Below are 26,498 nucleotides of genomic sequence, written 5' to 3'. Positions count from 1 at the left end.
AAATACCATAAAAAGACACTACAATGACTTTCAGTAAGCTTATATCTGTAAGGCGATTTAACTTACACATGGCAATAACAAACATTTTCTGAACTATTTTAGAAATATTTTATTTTTAGAAACTTGTTAACAGTAGATTTTCAAATTCTAAGTCAGTCTTTCTCCAAAACTACATTTTACTGAATATTTTGCCCAAGCTTTAATGAAATATAGCTTTGAAATATCTTTATCTTTAATTATCTTCCTCCCCCTTCTTCCACTGTCTTAAAACAATCCGGTACTAAATCCCAGCCCTAATTTTTCGTTAAAAAACATCCTTACATATTTTTGTACACTTCACAGAACACTTTGATTGCACAATGTCTGGCATCAGCCTGTTTCTATCTTGACTACTACATACTTATTCCAAACCCTGCTTTTATTCTCACCACAACTCCGTTGTCTTATACCCAGTCCTGTGTACAAATCCTCCTTATTTTTGGTCATGAAAGCTATGGTGTAGTTTCCTATTACATCATATTCAAAATTCTGGACTTGGGTTCACAGACATTTACCAATATCCACTAACTTACCCGCTTTCCCTTTCTTTCAGCTCTCGGCGTTTCTTCTTCCCTGACTTGAGGCAAACGTGTGTGTGTTTTCATACACCAGATGAACTTTTATTCTCAAACTAAATGTCATTCTCTTCCGTGTTCAGCAGACTATCAGCTATCTTTCAACTGAAAAGCACCAGAAATCCCGATGACTCCTAGATGCTCCTTCCAATAAAGAATGCTAGGGATGGAGTTAGTCGTATTCATTTCCATTCCCTTCTTTATCTAGCAGGAATTATATTTTACTCCATGCACTCTGGTTATTGCTTCAGATATGCAGGCATTTGGGGTTAGAATACCACAGCATTACAGTGCAAGTCCTTTCCTATGCCTGCTTAATACTAAAGCCATCTTTCGGGTTGAAGTGCTGTAGTGGAAAATATAGAGCATCTGTGTTCTAGAAATCTAGTGAGTGCTTATGCCTTTTTACATATTTTAATTCATTGCTATGTACATTATTTCATTTGACTGGTAAGAATTGTGAGAGCTAGGGGTGCAGCCCCTGTTTTAAGTGGGAGGGAACAGGAAGCTCTAGTGTACTGCAATACTCAAGGGGACAGACTTTGGAATCGGGAAGAACTGAGTTTGAATTACTATTACAATGTTTATACCTGTGTGCCTTTGGGTAAACTACTAAAATCTCTAAACCTAAAATCCTCATAAAAAGAGGACAGTAATAACTACATGATACACTACCTGTAAAGAGCATCGCATGTAAAGTGGATCACTTGGCACCTGGCAAGTACTTAGTAGAAACACGTTATCGGATTTGCCCAAGACACACTTTTAGAAACATGCCTGCAAGGCACTGAAACCAAGGTTTTGGACTCCAGACCTCACGCTTTGCCACTACCCCTGCTTCCTAACACACTGATTTAATTAAACTACTAACCTGATAGATGACCTTGGGCACAATACGTCATTGAGTCCGTTTACCCATCTGTAAACTGAGTCTTTTCAGACTTTCAGGGTCTGTTCCGGATAAATTAATTTTTTCCCCCCTGTAGGTTGAAGTTCAAGTGCGTAATATATCCAAGATCTGTAAAACCATAAGCTGTGCACATTGCAATGAATTTTATTCCTATATGCATATTTCGATCAATATTTAATTTTCTGGACACACTCAGCTGTTGCCTGTCTTTCGCCTGCGTACCAGCGACTCGTGAAGGAAAAGACCCAAATGCTTAGCTGCATTTATTTATTTGTACCCTGGCTTGTTCCCGAAAGGATTTAAGGCGGGAGGGACACTATCCATTCCCTAAGGATGTTGCACAGGGCGAGTCCGAAACACTCCCTTCGACTCATCCCCCGGTAGGAAATCTCCGATGAGTGAGATGTTAACTAATGCCTCCCAGCTTACTCTTAGAAATAAAAATAAGAACGAATGCACTTAGCTAGAAGTTCTGGGAGCACACAGTTCAGGCTCTAACCTCAGCCTTGACACTGTCCCGCCAGTTGCCCACGGTCACTCGAATGCCCTTCTCAAACTCGCCCGAACCCTCGCCGCGCCGGTCCCGGCGGGACGGAGATCCCACCCCGCCCCTTCGCTCGCTCTCACCCCCGAGTTCCCTGATTGGAAAGGGGCCCGAAGCGCCCGGCTCACTTCCCCACTTTATTGGCTGGCGCCGCTGTCAGTAATCCCGGCTTCCCGCCTTCCCGCCTAGCGCGTTGCTCGGACCCCTTGGTTTCGGCGACAAGCCGCTTACGTTTGCCTGAGCCGTGTTGCCGGGGGCCCCCCCCCCGCCCCCCCCGCAACCTTTCACCCCCACCCTTCCCACGGGAGCGCCCCCGCCCCCGGCGCGCGCCCCCGCGCCCTCGCTCCGCGCGCGCACGCCCGGGTCCCCCGGCCCCTCCGCCCCCGCGGGCCGAGGCTCCGGCGCGGGGAGGCGGCGGCGCTGCTGAGAGGCGAGGACCCGAGCGCGAAGTGTGTGGGAGTCTCCGAACTCAACCCCTCACTACCCTCCCCTCGCAGCCACCCCCCCTCCCTCCCGCTGCCCCCCCCCTCCCCCCAACAAGCGGGAGAAATAATGAGCGAGACCGGGCAGCAGCAGCAGCGGCAGCAGCAGCGGCGGCAGCAGCAGCGCCGAGCAGCCCAGGCAGCGGCAGAACCGCTCCGGCAGCGGCGGCGGCGGCAGCACCAGCAGCGGGAGCGAGCGCAGCGCTAAGCGGCGCGGGGACCGCCGCGCTCCTGCCCGGCTCCTGCCCTCCTCCGCCGCTCGCTCCGCTCCGCATCCACCTCCTTCCCCTCCTCCTGCTCATTCACTCTTTCCCTCGCTCTCCCCTCCTCCTCGGCTTCCCCGCGCCCGCCAGCCCTCGCGCTCCCACTCCCTCGGCCCGTCCTCCCGCTCCCTCCTCCCGCTCATTCACTCGCCCCTCTCCCTTCTCCGCGCTCTCCCCCTCTCTCCTTTCTTCTCCTTCTTTCACCCTCCGTCTCTCACACCCCCTCCATTCCCCAGTCTCCTTTCTGACACTGCACTGCAGCTGCTCCTCAGCCCTGCCCCCTCCCCAGTGAGAACAAACCAGCAACATAGCTTTTTTTTCTTAGAGATTTCTATTGATCCGATTAAAAAAAAAAAAAAAACCTTAAGAAACTCCAAACGCAAAAAAAAAAAAAAAAAAAAGAAAAGAAAAAGCCAAAACAAAAGGGAGAACCTTCTCCCCGTAGCAGCGGCAGGAACTGCAAACATGATGGCGGCAGCTCCCATCCAGCAGAACGGGACCCACACTGGGGTTCCCATAGACCTGGACCCGCCGGACTCGCGGAAAAGGCCGCTAGAAGCCCCCCCTGAAGCCGGCAGCACCAAGAGGACCAATACGGGCGGTGGGTATCGCTTCCACCTCCCCGCCGGCCCCCATCCCCCGCCGCCCGCCCTGCCTCCCTCCCTCCCTCCCGCCCGCCCTCCCTCCCTCCCTCCCTCCCGCGGCCCGGACACCTCCAGCCCGAACCCGCGGCTCCCGCGCCCCTGCCCCGCGCCCCCTCCCCTGCACCTGCCCCGCACCTCGCCGTCCGGACAACATTTCCATTTCTGTGTTTTTTTTTTTATCATTCATCAAAATGGCGACCGATTTTTCGGAATAGACCCATCTTTCCATTTAATCGGTCGAAAAGCTGACCCTTGAACTCCCCTAGACCTGGGCCAAGGGGTCCGTTACGGAGGAGGAGGAGGAGGGTGGCCCCCCGAGTGAGGTGGCGGCCGCCCGAAGATGCGCGCTGCGTTGAACTGTGTGATAAAATATAAATAAATAAATGGCACTTGGGTAGCGGGGAGCAGGCGGTTGGGGCACCGGAGAGTGTTCCTCTCCATCCCCTTGCTTTGGGCCACAAGTAGTCTGCCAGAGCTCGACGGAGCGCGGGCTCCTGCCGCACTCGTGTTGTCGGTGCACCTTTCTCATTGATTTGTCTTCGGCGGTGTGCACGGGAGGGTGGGGGTGCCTGGTACTGGGACTTGTTAGTTCACATCCTGCGCTTCCTGGGAAGATGAGTTATAACGGGACCGGTATCGCTCCTGCATGTGCACTGGAGTCATCTTAACAATGCACCCGATGCATCGAGGCAGAGGTGAATTTATCCACAGCGTGTGCCTTGGAGACGGATGGGGGGTCTTGCGAACGGCACACCCGCAAAATTTGGGGACATTCATTCACATATAAGGAGAGCTGGATTTTTCCCGGGGTGTTTCCTCTTTAAGACGTGATCAGTTTTGCGGAAATTAAAGTTTATGGAGTTGGCTCTAAATTTTCGAAACATTTCATCTCATTCTTCCTCGGTTCATCTTACCCCCCTTTCCGTTTTAAATGTTGTGGTTATTTTGGAGAAGGGACCTTATCTGCTCGGTCATTTTTTTAAGTGTGTTTGATATAAATGACTCCTAAGCTTTTTAGCACTGGCAGAATTCTTAAGGTCTTTCAATTAATGAGCTTAAAGGAGATCATGGTAGACTAAGAAGTGCTGAAGAAATACCCCCGGATTAGTTTGATTTGCCAGTTCAAATCACTTCGAGTTATTTCCTGGCAGTTATTGAAGGCTTGGAATACACCCTACAGTTTGGGTGGATTATTTGGTAGGAGAATGGTTGTTTTGCATACTTTAAGTAGGATATTTGTAATGGCTAATTGTGGTCCTTAAGTGTTTGCTAATGTCAAACAAATATAGTTCATCACCATTTACCGTCCTTTTATTTGTTTTTTGCGGTATGTTACGAGAAGGTTTGTCATTTTATAAATCTCTCGAAGTTTTGTTAAAGGGTCAGTTCATTTTGTTTTACCATAGTAACCAGATAGAATTGGAAGATTTCCATGTTTGGAATAACAACTGGAATTTAGTCATCAGTTTCTACAGTGCTGCAAAATAATAGGACATGTTTAGATTTTAAATCCAAGTTTGAAAATATAAATCTTACAAAATGGGAAACATTTGTACACACTTAGTTTTCCGTATAACTGTTTCATTTTTGTTCTTTAAAAAAAAATTTAACCCCATATTTCCTTCAGCTATATGCCTAATGTTCTAATTGCTGGTTTTCTCTCTTGAGGGTGGAGAGGGGATGCAAAGTTTAAATTATCATGTTAACAAAGTATATTTCTTTGCCTTTTTCAGAAGACGGCCAGTATTTTCTAAAGGTTCTCATACCTAGCTATGCTGCTGGATCTATAATTGGGAAGGGAGGACAGACAATTGTTCAGTTGCAAAAAGAAACTGGAGCCACCATCAAGCTGTCTAAGTCCAAAGATTTTTACCCAGGTAGGTGCAATGGTGAAGAGATTTTTTGATAAGTCCCCAAGGAAAGAAAGAGAAGTTCTTTGTGTGCTATATGCTGTATTGAAAGAAATTCTTAATAGTGTAGGCTTTATTTTATTTATGCATTTACTGTATTAGAATGTTTGTGGAAATTCTTAAAGACTATTTCCATTGTTGGTTATGTCTTTTTTTTTTTTCTATAATAGATATACTGTGTCTGTGATTTAGGCCAATTGCGAGGTGAATCTCCTAGGTATTTCTAAATACTTTCTTCCTGGGGTAAAAGAAAACACAGCAAACTCTGAAATTTAAAGATAGAAGCATTGACAGCTGGCATCAGGAAATAGGGTTCTTCTGAAGTTTTCAGACATCATTGTAATGACAATTAGTCTAGAGTGAATTCAGAAGAGGGGGTAGGAAGCCTTTTTAAAGAATGGACCATTTACTTCTAAATCCATTATGTACCTCTTTCTGCTTCATTGCTTTGTTTGTTGGCCCTGGAGTGAAGTAAAGAGGACAAGTGCTGCCTCTTCGGATTTTTAAAATATTGTGTTTTTAATGTAATTGTGACAAGAAAATATATTATGTAAGAAGTAAAATAATGCTTCAAAATTTTGTTCCTTAAGAGCTGCGTTTGATTAAAATATGTTAACAGTTCGTTTGGTACTGTAACCCATTAGAATATGGCAAGTTTACAAGGTGGTATAATTTTTTTTTGTACTTTTCAGTGTGCTTTTTAAATTTCAGGTGTTATACAGTTATGCATGTTCATCTTCTTTTTTAAAATCATTTTGCTTCTCAATATATGGATTTTAAGCTTAATTGGAAAAACTCCATAATTAACTAGTGTATTTCCTAGATAAAACATTCATTGATTTGCTTTTACTTAGATGTAACTTATGCCATTTTGGGGGCTATTCTATCTTTATGGTTAAAAAATTTTTATTCAGTGCTGAGAGGAACCGATACTGCTATTTTTTTTTTCCTGGTGGCAAAGAAAAGCTGATTTTCTTTCAGTGATCTAATTCAGTAAGAGTTCCTTAATACAGCAAAGACATCTGTCACGAATGTAAGCAGAACATTTGGAGGATTTGTTTTTCATAGCCAATCACTTGCTGGTAGAAAATGGACCATTATGCTGGTTAAGAAGGTTTTAGAATGGTTGAAACTTTCATTTGTTATATAAGTTAAGTGTAGTTATATTGGGTGAACATTACATTTATTAAACTAAAATGTAATCTATGAGATATGATGTCCTTCGAAAGTTTGTTTCCTGTGAGTGTAGTTTTGTAGGTGGCTTTCCGTGTCTCTGAAACTTTCCCTATGCATTAAGAAAGTTTGCTAATATATTTACATTTGTATATTTAAAAGATATATCATGATGGAAAAATTCAGTTTGGAATTGTGAAAAACCTAAATATAAATAAAAGCACTCAAAAGAGCTTGATTGCAGAATTAATAACGTGATAGTTCTAGGAAAAGACTGCAATGGTAAATTAAATTCACTTTCAGTAGGTGAAAATGAAATAGCTTTTTTGCATTATACATGAGGCGGTATCAGATGTTCAGGGATGTTTTAGAAAATTGGTGTTTATCAAGGATATTCCAAATAGTAAATTAAATGCCTTTTCATTTGAATACAGTTTATTTTCAGTGGTGTAGAAAGGGTACACCAAGAATTATATCTTTTGTTCTTAGTCCACTTAGTGGTGCGTTTTTTCTTATTACATCGAAATTGCTTATTTTATTTATAGTTCGGAGTCATGTTTTTCCTGTAGAAAAAGAATATTTGTTTTTTAAAAAAAGAAAACTAAAATGTGTTGAGTAAAATTTTGTGTGTGCAGTGACGTAACCTGATCAAATGTGAGTTGAAATGTCTGGATACAAGAAGGCTTATACTCTGCCTGTAACAGGTGGAAACAAATCATACACTATAGAATCGATTTTAAGGATAAGACAAAGCCTTGTGATTTATAAGAAGCTTTAATTCTGAACACTTTGTGTTTTAATAAAAATTTAACTAGGTTATTACAGATGTATCTCTCTTCTTCTGATAGACTTTAATTGTAATAGTTTTCCTGTTCACACTTGACCACAAGCCTGTGGAATTTAAAGTCATGGTATTCTTCACAATAACAGCCTGTCAGTGCCTTTCAACTCCTTCTACTTCGATATACAGATATACTTAAGGCATACTTACTTTGCTCATCTCGGATGAACTAAATTTTAAAGCTCTTCTTTATATTGGGAAGTTATAAAGACTTTCTTGTAGGATTATGCAATAATTCAGAAGTACATTTTTGTGTGTTTCATACATGTATGACTCTTTATTGGAATGCAGATGCCTGATGTTTAATCCATGAACATTTTCCTGTGTCTCATTTGGTAAGATAGTGTATTTGGTGAAAGTGTACTTTAGTTGTAACCTAATGGATTTTCTCAAATTACCTAAGTTTTGAAACAGAATGCAACTGTGTTCAAAAGGTTTAGATAAAATACTACTACATTTGACAAAAACTTTCCTCAGGATATGCATGCAAAAAATAGACACACTTTGGGGATGTTTTAATAAATTTCAATGCAAATGATATGTGCATTGTTTTTAGTATAGCCAATATAATCTTCTCATATTTATCATATTTCTTTTTCTTTTTTTTTGCTCAGGTTATATCTTGAAAATGTCTTAAGCAACCTTGCCTTTCTGAGTAATATTTTATATTTATGGTTGAAATAAAGAAAATATTTTTACATATTAATTAATATGAATTTAGAATTTGTAGTACTGTATGTTGCATTGTGTATTTTAGCATGTCATATATTAAATACCATAATTTGGGGAATTGTATGATGAAGATTGTAAAGTCCATTTTTCAACTACTGTAATCAGAAAAAAAAATGACCTACAAATAGAGTTACTTTTTGTTGTGTGGTGTAATTCATTTATTTTTAAAAATCTACATTTTACAGAATACTAACATTACTGGTGGTTTATGGATATATCTTTTTTCTTGATTAAAGCAACCTAATATGATGTATTTATATATCAGTTTTTATAATTAGGTTATTTAAAGGTGTTGCCATGTAGTAAAACCAGCTTTCTCATTTGGGGGACTGTGTGGCTGTCTCCATTTTCAGAATGGTAGGAGTGTTCTTTTCTTTTTTTAATTGGCATCTGAAGGTGTGTTTAGTTCTGCGAATAAACAGATTGATTTTATCTGTTAAAATATTTAATGAATGGTTCGGGTAGGTAATTGGAAAAACTTACTAGTTTAGAGAAGTAGAGGATGTATAAAATAAATATTTTCATATGCCTTAGATTTTAGAAGACTTCATTGTGTACCTATTTTTTATTCTATTGTATGACACTGGAGCTATTCATTATATCAATCAAACAGGAATCTTTTCACTATAATCTTGGCATATATTTATGTGTAATTTATACAGTTTTCATATTTGCACTTAAAAATTGAATCACATTTAATTACTATTATTGTTTTCTTTTATGGTCCTTATGTTAAAATTTGAACATATTATATCTACATTTATTATATTTTAATTGTATCACTGTCCAACTTAGGTGATGCTTTTTAAAAACCATAAATCATTTGTATGTTGCATTTTTTAAGAAATCATGGAAAAGCTGAATGTAAATGAATTTTTCTTTTAGTAAAGGAAATATCTCAGACTGCCTTAATTTTGACATGGGGAAAATTCAGTGGCCAATTTAACCTTTAGAATTGGAATGATCATTTTTTCTATGGAAATCAGAGAAGTTAAAGCAGTTTAAAATAGATCACTTCTTTTGTTTACCTTGTTGAAGGAAGGGTATTATGATATTAGCAGTGAATACTTTTTAATAGCTATTAAAAGTTATAGTTTATACTTTTTGATTCAGAGCATCTTAGAAATTTATTGGTATATATTTTAAGCCAAAATTAGTAGATAAATAGAATTCTATCAAGTAGAAAATTAAGTAGTATAACTTCCAATATTGTTCAGTTTAATAGGATAGTTACCTTTTACACTGTTCTATACCTTAATTTCAGTATGATAAAGAGTTGCTGATAGATAACATGTTTCTTTTAAATCTTAAAGTTGTAATATTTATATTTGTCATACTACTTATTGTTGTGGGTTACTTTATATTTTATCTCTCTGTATCCTCAGTTGAAGGAGGAACCATAATCTCTCACTTAGATATTAATGCATCTCTGAAAATTTGCTTCAGTTTTAATTCTTTCTCACTTTAAGCTATAGAAGACCTTAACATCTAAAGGAATGTTACTGGCATAGCACAACCTATATTAAACTTGTTTCCAAAAGATAATACTTAACTCATATAAGCAAATGTTTTATGGCATGGAATTTTTAGAAAGATTGAATTAGCCTTAAAAATCTTAGCTATTCATTTTATTTCATTCTGATGTTATATCTTTTATCATCCATTTAGTAAGTTATGGAACATCATTTATAGTGTCAGTGTTTTCATGAATAATATAACAAAATGTCCTTTAAAATTTGGTATTTGATGAAGCCTTCTGGATTTTGGAAAAATAGCTAATTTAGAATCTGTGACATTGTAAGGAAATGCAGTATATCTAACAACTTTGTCTTTCAAATGTCATCCCGAAAGGATTTCAGGAACAGTTAAATATAGTGAACACAGTTGGTGAAATAGCTCAATATTTATGTATTGAAGATGTTTTGTATAATATACAAAGAGGAATAATTATCTGTGTCTTGGGAACTATAAGAAGTATGTGGTGTCACTAAAAACTCGATCAACAAACCACCAATTAAAACTTGCCTATGTTATACTTTTGCTTTTTTCCCCTCTGGTTTAAGGGAATTAAGATTTTTAAGCTCTTACATGACACAAATAACATTTATTGAACACAGTTATGCCACTTGTTGACTAAAATTCAGTGCTTAACCTAACATATTTTACTATAGAGTTTAGCCTTAGTTGTTTCCAGTTTAGTGGAGCTATATTTTAGAGCACAACTTTATGAGCAAGTGCAGCTTTTCAAAATAAAATTGGGGGAATGAGGGCGGGAGATTTGTGCTTGATTGCCATCTCATTTCCATCTTTGGATACAGCTCTAGCATAAAGTTAAACAACATCTGCAGAGATCTGACTGACAAACATCTCTCTGGGACTCATCATTGCAGCCTGCAGCAGGTGCATTCAGCTTTGCAGTCCTTTCCAAACAGAGGTTAGTTTGTTCTAACATTTATCAGTAGACCAGTGGGAGCAAGTGACTAGAGAGAAGAGGTTGGTTGTCACTTGTCCAGTGCCGGAATACTACAGGTAATTGGACTGGACTGGTGGGCTCCGCAGCAGTGTGTGTCTCACATTGCACTGCAGCTGCTGTGGAGCTTAATTAACCTGACCCTCAGAGACTGGAGTGTCATAGCATAAAATGCAACATGCAAGAGATGAAGCAGTACTTTTCAATAAGAACTTTCTGATGCTCGGGTTGGTGAAAGTTCCATTTTCATCCTATTCTTTAAAGATATGTCATCAGTTTTTTCATTTATCAATATGCAAATATTAGAAACTAAACTAATTTTCATAAATCTGATAGAATCCACATAAAAAGAAGACGGAGGGGTGGCTTTAGGTATGGAAGCAAAAGTAAAATAAGGTTAGTTCCGAAAAATTTAAATTTTCCAATTCCAATGTATTTGAAAGTATATTTTCAAATCATGAGGGAGTAGAAAAAGTGGAAGTACATTGTGTCCTTTTTGCTTTCTTAGATTAACGTTTGTTCATTTATTTTTATTGGACAAATGACCCATGTAAAATAAAGTGTATCTTTTCAGCATGTTAGGAGCTTTGACATGCAAACTTTGCTGAGTGTTTTGAAGTTTTCCAACAAATCAGACAAGGATAGCATGTTAAAAATATTTTTAGGATGTTACAATGTAATATAGAGGTGCTGTTGAAATGGTTCTTTACCACATTTTATTACAAGTAAATTAAAATTTGACTAAATAAAAACTCTAAAAACATCAGTCTGTTATTTATTTATATTTTAAGTTTCTTAATGGGATGGAAATACTGACTTACAATATACTGCCATGACATATAGAGAAGTTTCTTGTGTGTTCTAATAGTATTCCCAATTAATATAGGTATCCCATCACTGTCCTGTTTATTAATTGGCCCTTGAATGGAAACAGTTCCTGAGGTAAAAATGTCAATTAAATCTTCCAAGGTACTATAGACTTTTAAAAATAATTGAGAATTTAAAGATCATTTGGAGTCTGTGAAACAGCTTTATAGTTTTGACTTACTCTTAGTTTTACTAATTTGAACTTTTTCATATCTATTGAATGTAACTTGTCAGTTACCTAGTTAAGTTTTAGTTTGTACAGAATTTTTTTGGTAACATATACTTTTCTTGAGCAATTTTTACCAGTATTGCCAATAACTGATTCTGAAGCTACCGTTTGTAAGAAAAGTCTATTAAATTTTATTTTGCTTAAAATTTTCATAGTTCGTAATTTATTGGTAATTATGGTAAATATGTGAAATAAGATTAAAATAATTATCTCTAGACATCAAGAGCATCATTCCCACATGTTTAAACATATTTAATTTTTCAATCAAGATTTTTTATTTATGACATTGTGGACTATTATTTTCTTATCAATTCTCATCAATATAAAAATGATTCTTTAAAATTTCACATATATACTTCACTGTCATTTTTAAGTTTTTGATTAAAAATATAATAAGAATAAACATTTTAAGACTACGAAGTATAAAAACGAATGTTATGTACACTGACAAACCTTTCGAGATACTTTCAATATTTGCTAAGTTTCAAGCCATTATATGGATATCCTTTTCCATAACAAAAGTTGATCATGAAAACACATAATATCTGCACTCCATCATTGATCTTTTGCTGCTTCCTGCAGGGCCTGTCATAGCATCGTTGACAGGACCAGATGAAAAATGAAATCAGTATCTTGAGTTTTTTAACAACAAAATGACTCAGGTAAGATTATTTGGTGTGGAAAATAAAACATTTTTTACCATTATTAAACTAATTTTATTTAATAATTGACATATAAAATTATTTTTTTAAATTTTAAGACCTGTTTGTGTCTTACTGATGTTCAGCATATTTGTAATTTCCAATCAATTTTATTCTGAACTCAGTAATTTTTAAATTTTAGACTGTAATGTTTCTTACTTTCCTTGTGAAGCTGAGCAAACTTTTTGAAGTTTTTAGAAATAACTTTCTGTTTTAAAGACGAGTTATACATTGAAAACTAGATATATATTTTGGAATAGTTATACATTGAAGGCCCCATATCTCATTTGCAGGATCAGTTTTCATAGAATGAACTTATTAATAATTAAGACTTCAAATTCTGTAATTCCCTCTAGGATATAATAAATGCTGACTCGCAGTTGATTCAGTTTTTAAAAATCATTCTTATCCTAAAAAGGAAAGTTTTGTCTTCATTTAAATTTTTAATAATTTGCTGCTCTAGGAATTAGATTGGGCAGTGATTCTATTTTAAGGTCTAATAATTTGGGGGAAGGGTAGAATAGAATGAATGGGGAAGTACATTTCATTAACAAAAAATAGGGAATTGTAGTACATGTTTTTGTCTTATGTTACTAAATATTTTAGAAAAACTAGCATTTTAATTTGTGTTATGTTTATTTTTGAAATACTTGTTTTTGAAGAAGTTAGTGTTGAAGGCAAGTGAGCCCTTAGAGACTATTGATTCACAGTCTTAATCTTTGTAGAACTCATTTTAAATTTTTCTAAAACTAATTTATGCTTTTTATAAAGTCATAAAAGTACTTTGAATAAAACTAACCTAGTTTTACTTTTTAGTTTGAAATCTGTCTAGAATCTTTTCTCTTGTTAATTATTATGTGTATTTATCAGATACTTCTAGGAACTCAGCTGTAGGCAGCTCTTTGGTCAGTATGACTTAGAATTATTACAAAACATCTTTTCTTTGTAAAGGAATATGGGCATGTTTTTCTTTACCATAAAAAGTTGTGCTTTTATTGTTATTGTCCCCTGGAGTTTTGTTTTAAAATGTTCATAGTATATGGCATCTCTGTCAAAGACTTAATGAGGATACTTAGGAGTGGTGAAGAGGCTTTCTTTTAAAGGGATTGGAAAATCCTGTAAAACTAGTTGAGAGGAATGGAGCTTAGATATGATCTCTTCCAGATATTCATTTAACAGTTTGAGGACACCAAGATAGCAAGAGATTATGTGATGTATGCCAGTAATTTTCTTGTAACTTTTAATTGTGTTTTCTAACACAGATCATAATTTGTGATATTATTAGAGTAAGTATTTCAGTCTCTCTTGGTTTTGCTCGACACTTTCCCCCTTTTTTTGGATATGACACAGGAAATATATCTTCACTACTTCTCTCTTTTCTTTCCAAAATGAATATGTCCACCCCCTTTTTTAAAAACTAAGTTGAAAGCCAGTAGTTATTTTCCAGTAATTTTTTGTTGTTGATTTGCTACACTGGAGTCTAAAGACAGGTTTCTTTATTATTACCACACATTTAAAAATGATATAATGATAACTTATATTTCCTGGAATATTTCCTGGTCATTTTCGGTTTACCCATAATTGTATTGTTTAAAAATGAAAATGGCAATATTTTCAGAGTGATTTGACTTCTGTAGCTTTGTAGCTTTTCTTCATTTGCAAAGTTTTTGAGTTCTTGGTTTTTTGGCTTGCTTCCATTGTTTCATAGCTCAATGTTTTCAATTCTTTGTTTTTGGTTAGAGTATTGACCTTAATTTTTAAAGAAGTATAGACTTTCTAAGTCAAATTTTGTTTCTTAGGATTTTTATGACTTTATAAAAATGACCCTAAGTATTGCATATTTAGCTAGGTATTCATAACAGTTGGTTTTAAAAGAAAATACTATGATAAAAAAATGAGCATGAGGCTAATTGTAAGGCAATCTAAATAAAAATGAAGATAAATAATAAATATTCATTTAAATACATCATTATTTTTTTATCCATGCATTTCATTAAATGAGTCCACTTTTCAGTAAATTATGATGTTGATGCCATTGAATTATTAGACCACATTCTGATCTGATTAAGAAAGTACTTAATGTGATTTTGAAGATGCTTTTCATTCACAGTTTTAAATTAAAACAAAAAAATTTTTTTTGCAATAGTCTACTTATATCAGTTGAAAAATTGAGTTAAGCTCCATTGGTGTGAAGGAATTTATGTCATCCTTCAGGCTTGCTGCTATATCTTTAATATCCAGCCCAGTGCTTTAAACATAGATAGTACTTAAAATTTAAATGAATGTCTGTATGAATGAATGAAAGACCAATTTGAGGCTTCTTTGAAGGGCTCATGCAATATCATTACAATGGATGTAGAAGGCAATCCATCTTATTTTTTCATTATATTTCTAGCTTTTTTGTGGTGGGGTGTGTGTGTTTGTGTAAAATCTGTATTTTGGGTTAAGTGAACTAATGAATTAAAAATGCAAACAAATAAGAAGTGGCCATAGAAGCACTAGGACAAATATGGGCCAAGTATCAAGGAAGAAGAGTGGAGTATGTTAGGGGAATTTTGCTTTCTATTTAGATGTCCTGTGTGAAGAAAACCAGTGTTACGGAGAGTATTCCAAAATGAAGACCACTTTAAAAATGTTCTGTCTTGCTCAGCCATGGTGGCTAATGGTTGAGCACTGACCTACCAGGAGGTCACAGTTCTGTTCCCAGTCAGCGCACATGCCCGGGTTGCCGCTTGATCCCCAGTGTCGGGTGTGCAGGAGGCACCTGATCAGTAACTCTCATCATTGATGTTTCTAGCTCTCTCTCTCTCTCTCCCTACATCTCTGAAATCAATAAAATATATATTTTAATAGATGCTTTGTCTTAAGAACATGAGTTTAATTAATATTAATGAAGTAATGAAATACTTTCGTTACAAGACTTAATAGTATATCATATTATAGTTTACTTGCTGCCACGTGGATACTTGTGCAGTAAGGAACAGAACCTACTGATGACTTTTATTGAGATACCTTGAAAATCAAAATTACTAATCACAAAGTCAAAGTTACATTAGTTTAATATCTTCTTCCTCACCTATAGTGCGGAAATGAACATGTATATTAAGTACATTATGACTTTTAGAAAGGGAACTAGTTAATTTTCTTATTTACTAAGGAAAAAGTATACCAGCTCTCAAGTAGAGTGGGATTTATTTGCTTAGAATTTGACTAACTTGAATATCATGGTGTTAATATGTGTTTATTTGATCTTAAAATTTGAGATTTAAGGTTACTGAATTTGGGCTACCTCAGTCTTTTTAATACTTTTTAAATAGTTAAAACTTAGGGAAATGCATGAAATGCTAGTGTTTTTCTTATATTAATAAACACATTGTTTAATTTTTACTTTAATAAAGCAGTGAACCTCACCTCTGTACCACTCCTGTGGGTGTCCAAGTTCTCATAGAGGACCAAGAATGAATGAATGAATCAATCAATCAATCAATCAATTTTTTTAAAAATAAACCAGTGAACCATCCAATATTTAATAGATAAATCTATTTGGTCTCATGCTTAGTCCCCTACATCTTAATAAATTCTAACTTATTGTTTTTAAAGCTGGTTGAGAATAGTGGGTTAAAATAACTTAGTGTTTCCTTACCTGGCTGGTTTCCCGACCTTCCTTACTACCATGGCCAGATGTTAACATCTTTATGGACGATTATGTGCTCCCTTTGTGGATAGATTTAGGTGTAAAATGTTCTGAAGATATTTCTCTCAAGAGAGTGATAAGAAATAGGAAAGATGAATACTGGTTATAAAATTTGATACTTGTATAATGATACAGTTATGTCTAGAATTTGAAACTACCTCTTTCAATGGCAGGATCTTGAGAGAAGAGAGTAGACTTCAAAGAAGACTTCAAAGAAAGCTGACAGGGTTTGAGGGTTGAATTTCAATATGCTGCCTGGACAAGAGTAGAAGGTCATTTGAAGCAAGGAGATAAAATGTATAGTCATGGAAATATGAAAAATTCCTTGTATATTCAGGGGTCCAAAATTAGTTTGGTATTACTGGGATAAAAAGTGGATATTGCTGTAGGGGGAGAGTGGGACAAGGGAGATACTTGTGCAAGTAAAAGAGAATGTACTACATATGAAAAAGGAAAAAAGTTTGAAAAATACTCACCCTAGAGAAGAATTACCTTAAAGAAAAAGTACATCTGTGTATCTGTATAATGACTGATAGTGGTACTGTAATTAAAATGTATGTATCATTCGTATAAATATAAATAGTGTCACTTGCACTTTGGAGGAAGGATTGACCTAGTTATCTAAAAAGAGTTGCGTTGTAGATAGAGGAGTCTGGCTTTCCGCTTAGGGAATATAAGTAGAATTAAAGAGAAGACTAATTTGTTTAGAGAGGAAAAGATTAAGGGCAACTAGGAATACTGAAAAAGATGTTAAAAAATATGAGAGCTATCTTTTATTACGAAAGTATGTGCCAAGTGTAGAAGAAAAATAGCTTGGGGAACTAGGAAGGACAAATAACAGTGAAGAATATTTTGCTATAATCAGGGAAGATCTGGAGATAAAAATCTGTTTTTGAAATTTGTCCACTTTTATATATCTTGTTGTCTATTCAGGGGCTTTTAAAGTTAGTGTCCATGGTTGTTTTTTTTTTTTTTGTGTGTGTGTGTGTGTGTGTGTGTGTTTTTTTTTTATTAGTTTTAGTTTGCTTTTGATTCATAGATGTTTAGAATCATATATCTGATAATATTTTTCTCATTTCTTAAATTATATGAACATGTAGGCCTTTCTAGCTCTCTTGGCAAGTGGGCAAATATATTTTTCAGTTTTATGAAAATTAATGATTTGCACAACACATACGTTTCTTTATGTTGAATTTGAAGCCATTCAAACACTAGTTTTGTTAACGATAGAGATATTGGCATGTGTTATGCCAATGAAAATGAAAATTGAGACTTATTGGTGGATTCTCTGTTATGTAGGTATTTGGTTTGGTGTTTCAGTTGATTTTTGAGATTCAGCATCATTGATGAATATTTTGTATAAGAATCACTCTTAATACTTTATCAAATTCAGATGAATTTTGTAATACTTTGAAAAATATGACACTCTTTTTATACTTAGAAAATGAGATTAAAATTCATCTGGCATTTTATACTGATTTATGAAATTATTAGTTAGTTGTATAGGACACATTAAAAAATTGACAGCCAAACTGACATTAAGTACCAGATGGGAATTTGAAATAAAAATATTCATTGTGTGATCTTTATTGAAGTACTCATAATTTAATAATACCAGTTGTGTAACTCAAAGGAAACATAAGCAAAGTTTCATTGTCTTTATTGATAATCATATCATGGGTATGATATCATGACTTGTTCTCTTTTTACATTTTTCAATTACAATTTACATTCCGTGTTATTTTGTATTAGTTTCAGATGTACAGCATACTGGCTAGAATCATATACTTTACAAAGTGGTCCCCCGATATTTTCCGTACCTACCTGGCACCATACATAGTTATCACAATGTTATTGACTATATTCCCTCTGCTGTACTTTACATCCCTGTGACTGTTCTGTAACTACCAATTTGTACTTCTTAACCCCTTCACCTCTTTCACTCAGTCCCCCAACCGCCCTCCCCTCTGGCAACCTCCGGTCGGTCAGCTCTCTGTGTCTATGAGTATGTTTGTTTTATTTGTTCACTTATTTTATTCTTTAGATTCCACTTATAAGTGAACATGACTTGATCTTAAATGGGATGAATAATATAGGTAAGACAACTGCATACACTTTTTGCAGAGCCAATACAATACAATTCTATTTTGAAGAAATTTGGGGTTTGTGAAGTTTTTCAAAGTAACATTTGTTTAAATTCAACAGCTTCTATGAATTCTGCCTTTAAAATGCTATTTTATTTTTTATTTATACCTTCTCCGCTGAAAATTTTCAGCCATGTTTTCTTTACGGTAATAATTTTATTTTTCTGAAGTGTTTATCTATTCTGTTTAGGAAAGGTATGTTCTTCTCAAAGCCTTATCACATTTTGACTTACACTGATGTGTTTAACATCTTGTTTAAAAAGCAGAATGGCTCTGGATATGAAAATGCAAACTGTGATAATAAGCTGGATATGCCGTATGTGGCAATTTAGGTTGGCATATATCTCAAATGGCATGTTTAATGTACTGTATTACTAATATTAGTAATTTTGCAGTGGAAAGCTGCTACTTTTATTATATGGTCTCATGCTGGTGGGCTTAGAATGCTGACAAACCTTTTACTTTATAAATCCCTCTTTTTACCTCTTATAATTGTTTTTCTGTTGAAATTATTTACCCATGATCTGTCTTAGTAACTGACTTATTAGTCTTCCAAGTTTGTGAAAATAAGAATCTTACAAATAGATAGTATGTAATTAGATGATTATGAATGTGAATAGTAACCACATATATTGTTTTTTTAATGCTAATAGACTTGATGTGGCCAAAAATGGTTTAGTAAAACAAATAATTAAGAATGGAAATCAATATTTTTATTTTTAGTAAATGTACATATATTGTTAGGAAAAGCTTTGAGGTTCTGTGGTTGTGGCAATAAAGCCATTTAAAGCAAACTACAATAAATATTGCCCCTTTATGACAGAATACTCAACTTTGAAATCATATTCCATCTTTCTTGGGCATAATTTTTTCCCTTAATTCTTTAAAATGTTGTTTTTTTCAAAAGACCCTTCAAATAATTCCGCAGATTGTATTAAAAATCATTAGAAATTGCAATGTTACAGGGATAATTTAAGTAATTTAAAGGGATAAATAACATAGGTAAAGACTATGTACATTTTAAAGAACTTACAATATAATAAATATGATTCTGTTTGAGGAAAATTTGGGGTTTGGGAAGTTAACAATTATCTAAATCCAGTATCTTTTAAAGAGCCAGGCTCTGAATTTCTGTATGTGCATACTTAAACTATTTCTATTACTATTAATGGAAAAAGTGACGGTCTTTTTAAAAGTCTAAAACTATTTAACTAAGTTACTTAGTATTAGTCACAGCTTAGTTAGATCTTACATTCCTTACTCTTACTTTAATTCCTAAATATTAATGTAGGTAGGAATTTTTATTTCTTTCTTACAGTTGAGGAAAATAAGACAGTGATAATTAAAATGATTTGTGTTATAGCAAGTTTGTGATGAACCTGTTTATTTACTGTTATTCTATAACTCTTTGCATCAGACTACTTATACATTTGAATTCAGAAATAAAGTATTCAAAATTTAGTTGAGATTCACTAAACTGTCACATTGGTCCACCACTAGGAAATAATTAGGTATTTTTGATGGGTTGGTAATTATTCCCTATTTGTAAGCTACAAATTTATTTTTGCCAAGGAAAGCAAAACTGTAATAAGCAAAATGGAGTAATAAAAACAAGTTTTTGTCTTGGCCTACCCCCTATAAACATAGAACCTTAACATTGTCTATGTGTTTTTGTGTCTTCATATTTACATTAGACTTCTAAGATAGTTTGAAAATTTGTTTAATTTATTAGATTAATTTTTTACATGAAATTATTCAGTGTTCTTCAGTTAGCAATGTAAGATTTTGTCTTTCACTTAAATCATATATAGCCACTCCTCTAGAAATTATTTACTCGGGGTTAGAAAGGTCTGGTGAAATCACTATGGTAGTACTTAGTATAATCAAATTTTTTATGAGTAAAATATGCTTTGGATATTACACAGTGAGATTTATTAAGAAATTATCAAATGGCTCAGTGCTCTGTAATGCCTTCTGGAGATGTGAGATGAAATACAAGATTCTTTTTTTTTTAATTTTTATTTTATTGTTTAAAGTATTACAAATAGTAATACATATGTCTCCTTTTTTTCCCCATTGACCTCCCACCTGGCCTCCCCTACCCCTCGGCACATGCCTTAACCCCAGTGTCTGTGTCCATTGGTTATGCTTATATGCATGCATACAAGTCCTTTGGTTGATCTCTTACCCCCCCCACCCCCCCCGCCCCCGAACCCACCCCTGCCTTCCCACTGTAGTTTGACAAGATTCCCAGAGAATGTGGTGTCACACAGCGGAGTTTAAATCAGAACTCTGTCACTTACTAGCTGTATGAGTTTGGTCAAATAATGTAACCTTCTTGGACCTCTAACTTCTTCATCTGTGGAATGGGGATATTAGTACCTCGTGCAGAGTTATAAGTTGTTGGTCTAGGTACCATAAAAGGAAAAATGTAAAAGCGTGTCACATAATACCTGATGTATAATAAGCATTTTATGACTCTTTTTTTATCTTCTTTAACCGTTTGTTAATTTAATAATATGAAATTTACAGCAGAGATTTTAATGTAAAATGAATTACATGAATGTGGCCCTAAAAGGGAAACGTTGCTATAAGGATTCTTTAAAAATTTTTTTCCTCACAATTGATTGTTACAAAAATGCAGGCTATGCAGAGAAAGTTAAAGCTAACCTCTCCTTGTCCTACTCCTTTAAGATAAGTAATGTAAATAATCTGGTGTATATTCTTTTCAGACTTTACAAATGCCTTTTTATATAGATTCATATTTTTAGGATATAAGTACAAGTGATATTAGTTCTTATGAATAGGAATGAGTTTTCAGCAAATCACCTCTCTTGTTTAATGGATTTAGAGAGTTTCCAAGGTGTCCTTCCAATCTCAGCTGTGTAAATATTTTTACTTGCATAGCCTAAAAATGTGTTCTGTGATACCCTTGAAGATAGGCAGAGCTTTGTTTGTTTATTTTTTACTCATATAGTTCAGGTGAAAACTAGGGACATGAATTTATAATATTGAAGTACACTATAATCTCAAATAAGCATATAGGCTTATTTGTATTAAGATTCAAGACACTAAGACTTCTGAAAATCCTTTCCGTATTCATGTATTAAATGCTGAGGGTAGATGTTTAATAATATAGGTGATGATTCACAAAGCTTGTCTTTCAGCTTTTTTTTAGCTTAAAATTTTTAAATTGCTCTGTGAGGGTCTTGAACATTTTAATTCATGTTCCTGCAAATTCCATGAAAGACCCAAGAAAACTTAATGGTGTAGTTTTACTAAGAGTAGCTGTTTTTTTTTGTGTGTTTTGTTGTTTTTTAAAGAATAGTTTATTGATTTTTAGAGAGAGAGGAAAGGAAAGGGGAGAGAGAAAGATCTATGTAAGAGCACATCAGTCAGCTGCCTCCTGCACCCCCTTACAAGGGATCAGCGCCTGCAACTTCAGCATGTGCCCTTGAACTCGAAGCCAGTGCATGAGACAATGCCTAATCACCTGAGCCACACCGGCCAGGGCACTAAGAGTATCCTTTAGGGGTCATGGTTTATGTCCCCGTTCCTTAACAAGTATTCATATTTTCCAAGAGTCATTGCAAATTTTTTGATTGCCATTGTGGTATAATTGTTTTTATGATATGTCTATATTTTGTTATAATCAATGTATAAATTTAATGCTGTATTTAGATGCCTTAGATATTAAATATTTAGATATTAAATGTTTAATATTCTAATATAGCATGAAAAACTGTATATCTGATTTTGTTTTGTATGAATGTGCCTTAAGGATATATAAATGTAATTAAGATCATAGTGATTTTGGGGCTGCTTTGTGGAAAATATAAAATCTGAGTGAATATCTGTCATAGTATAGAGTAAATTCAGTTTTATGTTTAGAATGTTGTACTTTTGAATATATAAGAATACTAGGTGCCATAGGAAAAATATAAAGTGAGAAACTTTGCTAAAGATCATTTAATTCCATGTAATATTTAGAGTAATGGATTTATTCTTGGAGACTTAGAACTTGTGGAGATTAGAGTGTTTAAAGTCTTACTGGAATGACAGTGATACTGAAAGTTGGTAATTTATAGAAGAAGAATCTGTGATGGCCTATGGTAGAGATGACTCAGGTTTATCTTTGTTTATATTAGTGTATGGTTTTGGGAAGTAGTGAAATTTGAAAAAGGCTATGAATGCTGAAAATAACCTTAACTTCCTTCTCACTTGTAGCATTTTCAATTTTCTTTGGAACTAAGGCAGTAGGCTACACAATATATAATCAGTTAAAATATCAATTCCAAAACAGAGTCCGCTATTATCCTGTTTGATTATTTTATGTTCCATTTCACTGAGAAAATAAGATTACAGGAAATTTCATAAGCTCCCACCACCAGATTTAGTCACCTAACTATATCAGCACCTGTCCAGTATACGTATATTTTCTCTTATTATTTTAATAAACTTTCCCTGCCCCTAGCAAAGGCCAATCCTCTGCTTTTATTCTATATTTTATTCCCTCATAGCTACTCAGACATGTTTGGGAATATTTTCTTCTCTCTTTTTTTTGACATTATCAATTTTGCCCACTCTATTTTATTTCATTCTGCAAACATACTGTTATTTCTCTGATCTTAAAAAACAAACATTTTCTCCTTAGTGCATTTTGTTTCAATCACCATGCCAATAACAGTAAAATGCTTCAAAATAGTTGTCTATACTTGTGCTATCCCTAGTTCCTCCCCTCCGATTTTTATTTTAAAGTCATTCCAGTTAGGGTTTTGACTCCACCCTTCCAGTAAAACTGCTCTTGTCAGGGTCTGGTGACATCAGTGATGATAATCTAATGGTCAGTCCTCCATTCTATCTTTCTATACCAATCAGCTGATTGCAGCAGTTGACAGTTATCACTGTCTCCTCTTCGAAACATTTCATTTTGCTTTCAGCACACATCTACCTCATTGATCACAGCCTCAAGTCTCCTCTGCTGGTTTCTTTCCATTTCCCTGAACTCAGTCCCTGAACCACTTTCTTCTTTATACAATTCATGTTTACTCCCTTGGTGGTCCTATCCCGAATCATGGCTTCAAATAACCCTCTGTTTTTTAATTACTACCACATGTTTATGTTCATTCTGGACTTTTCACCTGAGTTCCAGACTATTGATGCATCTGCCTACTGGATGTCACTTGCATGTCTAATAAGTGTTAGAATTAAATATGATTTTAAATATTCTGATCTTTCTGTCATATTCCCATATCTACTTCTCCCACAATCATCTCCATCTTATTTGGAGTTTCATTCTTGCAGTTTCTAAGACCAAATTCTTAGAGTCATTCTTATTTTCTCGTCTTTCTGTCAGACTTCACATCTAATCTGTCATAATTCTGATTCTGTTAAAGATATTTGCCTTAAATGGAAGCCAATATAAAAAAAAACAAGTAAATGTTGCAAAAATGCAATCTGCTCTGCTTAGCCAAGTAAAGAATTAACCAACCAAGGATGTGGTTAGCTGTGAATACAGTATTAAAACTCGGAAAAGCTAGACTTCATGTATAGTTTTGTTAGAATTAGTCAGGAAAGAATCTGTATTCTTTTTTTATTTTTATTTTTTAATTTTTTAAAATATATTTTTATTGATTTCAGAGAGGAAGGGAGAGGGAGAGAGAAATAGAAACATCAGTGATGAGAGAAAATCATTGATCGGCTGCCTCCTGCAGGGCCCCTACTGGGGATCGAGCCTGCAACCCGGGCATGCCGGGACCCTGCAGTCTGCAGGCTGACGCTCAATCCACTGAGCCAAACCAGCCAGGGCAAGAATCTGTATTCAAGGCATATATTCATTTTAGTAGCATAAAAATTTTGGTACCTTTGGGAATTGATATTTAAAGAATAAATATGAATCAGTAGGATTAAGACACTTCTAAATAATACCTGTTCATTGGACTGTATCAAAATGAAATCTATTGATCTTTGAGGATGCAATTTGCTTAAAATGTAAACTATGTTAGGTGATATATATACACATTGTGAATGATAAATACATAAACACTGAACCATTTGGAATTTTGTAATCAAAACTTCATTTTTTTTTTTTTTTTTTAGTATTTCACCTTAAAGAAATTACAGAAAAAAGAAGTTATTCAAGTGTTTTCTGTAAAATATTTTGAGATAACTTTTATCAAGTGAGAATGTCCTCATATTGTCCATGAAAATTTATTCTAGTTCATGGATTTGATTTCTCTCTTTAATTTAAATCAGCTAGTTTTTACTTTACAATTTATTTTTTTTTTTTTACACTTCCAAATAGTTTGTAATTTCACCTTTAATTCCTGTCTACATTTCTAGATAGGGAATTCTTTTTCCCCCATTTTGTGGCAGTCATTTACTCAGCTTCATTTTACCTTTTTCAGACTCTTGTTTTATTATCTCATTCTTTTGGATCTTACTTACTATTTTTTTATTAGATGATTATTCTTGGCATGAAAAATATATTCAGTTCTATTTATCTTAAATTATAAAATACTAAATCATTTCTTTGATTCTCATAATTCTTTTATGGTCAGTGCCTCTCTCCCTTTCTATAGTCATTACATTTCTTGAAAGGATATTCTGTATACTTAGTTTCTATTTTTTCTGTATTCTCCTGAAGTTACCCAGCTCTCTTAAAGGCCATTGACATCCTCTTAGTTCCTTAATTCATGGAACTATATTTCAGTCATCTAGTCATCACATATTTGGTTGTGTTCCTGTATTAACACCTCTTGAACACACACACACACTACTAATATATATCATTAAGGTTTCAACTTACTAGTACATACTTTATCATCTAGGAAGTTTTTCGTGATCACTTAAATCTTGTTAAGCTACCCTTCTTTTGTGTTCATGAAGCATGTAGTACTTCTCATTATAATTGTATAGCACAGGAGACTATTAACTTTATGACAGTAAAGACCATGTCACCCTTATTTACAATGTATCCCTAATACTTAGGGCAGTGATGGGCAACCTTTTGAGCTTGGTGTGTCAGACTTCGCCAAAAAACTGAGCATAACTCGGGTAGTGTGTCACTTTGAGGAAAAAACTAACTCCGAGACTCTAGTCGCAAATGTTTCATCCTCAGGAGCAGCAAGTGTTTCATTCTCGGCATGCGGCCACGTGTCATCAGAAATGGCTACGCGTGTCAGTGCTGACACGCGTGTCATAGGTTCGCCATCACTGACTTAGGGTCTTCCACATAGTAGGTGCACAATATATATTTCATATATATGAATAAATGAGTAGGTGAATAATTCAGATAGCCAAAACTGTATTTATTTTTATAATTTATAAACATACCTTGTTTTTCCTGTTTCATTTATTGGTACCATTTACTTTCAAGTTACCCAATTAGAAAAACTAGTTATATTTGATCTTGAGCTCTTTATTCTTTTCTTCTTTCCTCTCTAATTGCTGCCAATTCTTGTCTGTTTTACTCATGAATTGTGCCTTGAATTAATCTTCCTTTTTATGTTCTTGCTGTTTTTCTCCATCATCAGATGTTTAACCTGAAACTGTGCTCAGTATAGACTCTAGTAGGGTAACAGAGAATCATATCTTGGCATATTCCATAACTTCCCATTCATCTTTGGCCTTAAAAACCCCATCCAGTCTTGTGTAGTAAAAATTTTGAACCTTATGTCTGATCTGAAGTTCTTCCTCTACCCTAGCACTAATCAGGCTTTGGGCCCTTGGAACTTGAAGTTGGTGTATTTTGTTCTTTCTCTTTTAGGTTTCAGTAGGGACATGGATTGATGCTGAGATACCTCATCCCGCCCCCTTATTCTGGTTCTAGCTCTTTTAGATTTAGGGTCTGGGTGGAAAGAAGAAATGGGCAAAATTTTGTTTTTACTTCACTAGGCTTATAATTGTAATATTTCATTGAGTTTTGCTGCCTCTGTGACTGACACTGAGTAGCCATTTAATGCTGCCTTTTAGTGGCAGGCGTCCAAATGATAGCTTTTTCATACAGTGTATTTTTTTAATCTCTGAAGGGGTCTGCTACTGCACCATTAGCTTACTATGAGATATCCTAGTGAACTGTCTTTCAGGCCTTCTGTGTTCCAGCCACTCAGGCATAGTCTAATATGTAAGTATTCTTCTAAGCCCGGAGTGAAAAGGTGGTCTCTTATTGTGAGTGCACTCAGTACGCAGAGATCTCCTCCTGTCTTGCAGCACCTCAGGGGAGCGTGCTCCCAAAAGAGCAACTGTCTGGCCTCAGTTGTTTTCAGTTCTCTTTAGAAT

General features: G+C 35.2%; 1 protein-coding gene across 2 annotated transcripts in view; it reads left to right on the top strand.

Moving 5' to 3' along the window:
* The first annotated feature begins 2,652 nt into the window (after nucleotides 1-2,652).
* The window catches only part of NOVA1 (NOVA alternative splicing regulator 1), a 148,180-nt gene continuing 124,334 nt past the window's right edge, over nucleotides 2,653-26,498 (top strand). The window contains exons 1-2 of one of the 2 annotated variants that reach the window (XM_054716497.1): nucleotides 2,653-3,414; nucleotides 5,191-5,334. In XM_054716497.1, coding sequence (XP_054572472.1) covers nucleotides 3,279-3,414; nucleotides 5,191-5,334 — 280 coding nt within the window. In that variant the 5' untranslated portion in view covers nucleotides 2,653-3,278. Of the gene's footprint in view, nucleotides 3,415-5,190; nucleotides 5,335-26,498 lie in introns of those variants that run through there. The other variant, XM_054716498.1, reaches the window with a different exon arrangement.

The sequence above is a fragment of the Eptesicus fuscus genome, chromosome 5 (assembly GCF_027574615.1).
Source record: "Eptesicus fuscus isolate TK198812 chromosome 5, DD_ASM_mEF_20220401, whole genome shotgun sequence".
Lineage (NCBI taxonomy): Eukaryota > Metazoa > Chordata > Mammalia > Chiroptera > Vespertilionidae > Eptesicus > Eptesicus fuscus.
This window is presented reverse-complemented; position numbering and strand designations above follow the sequence as displayed.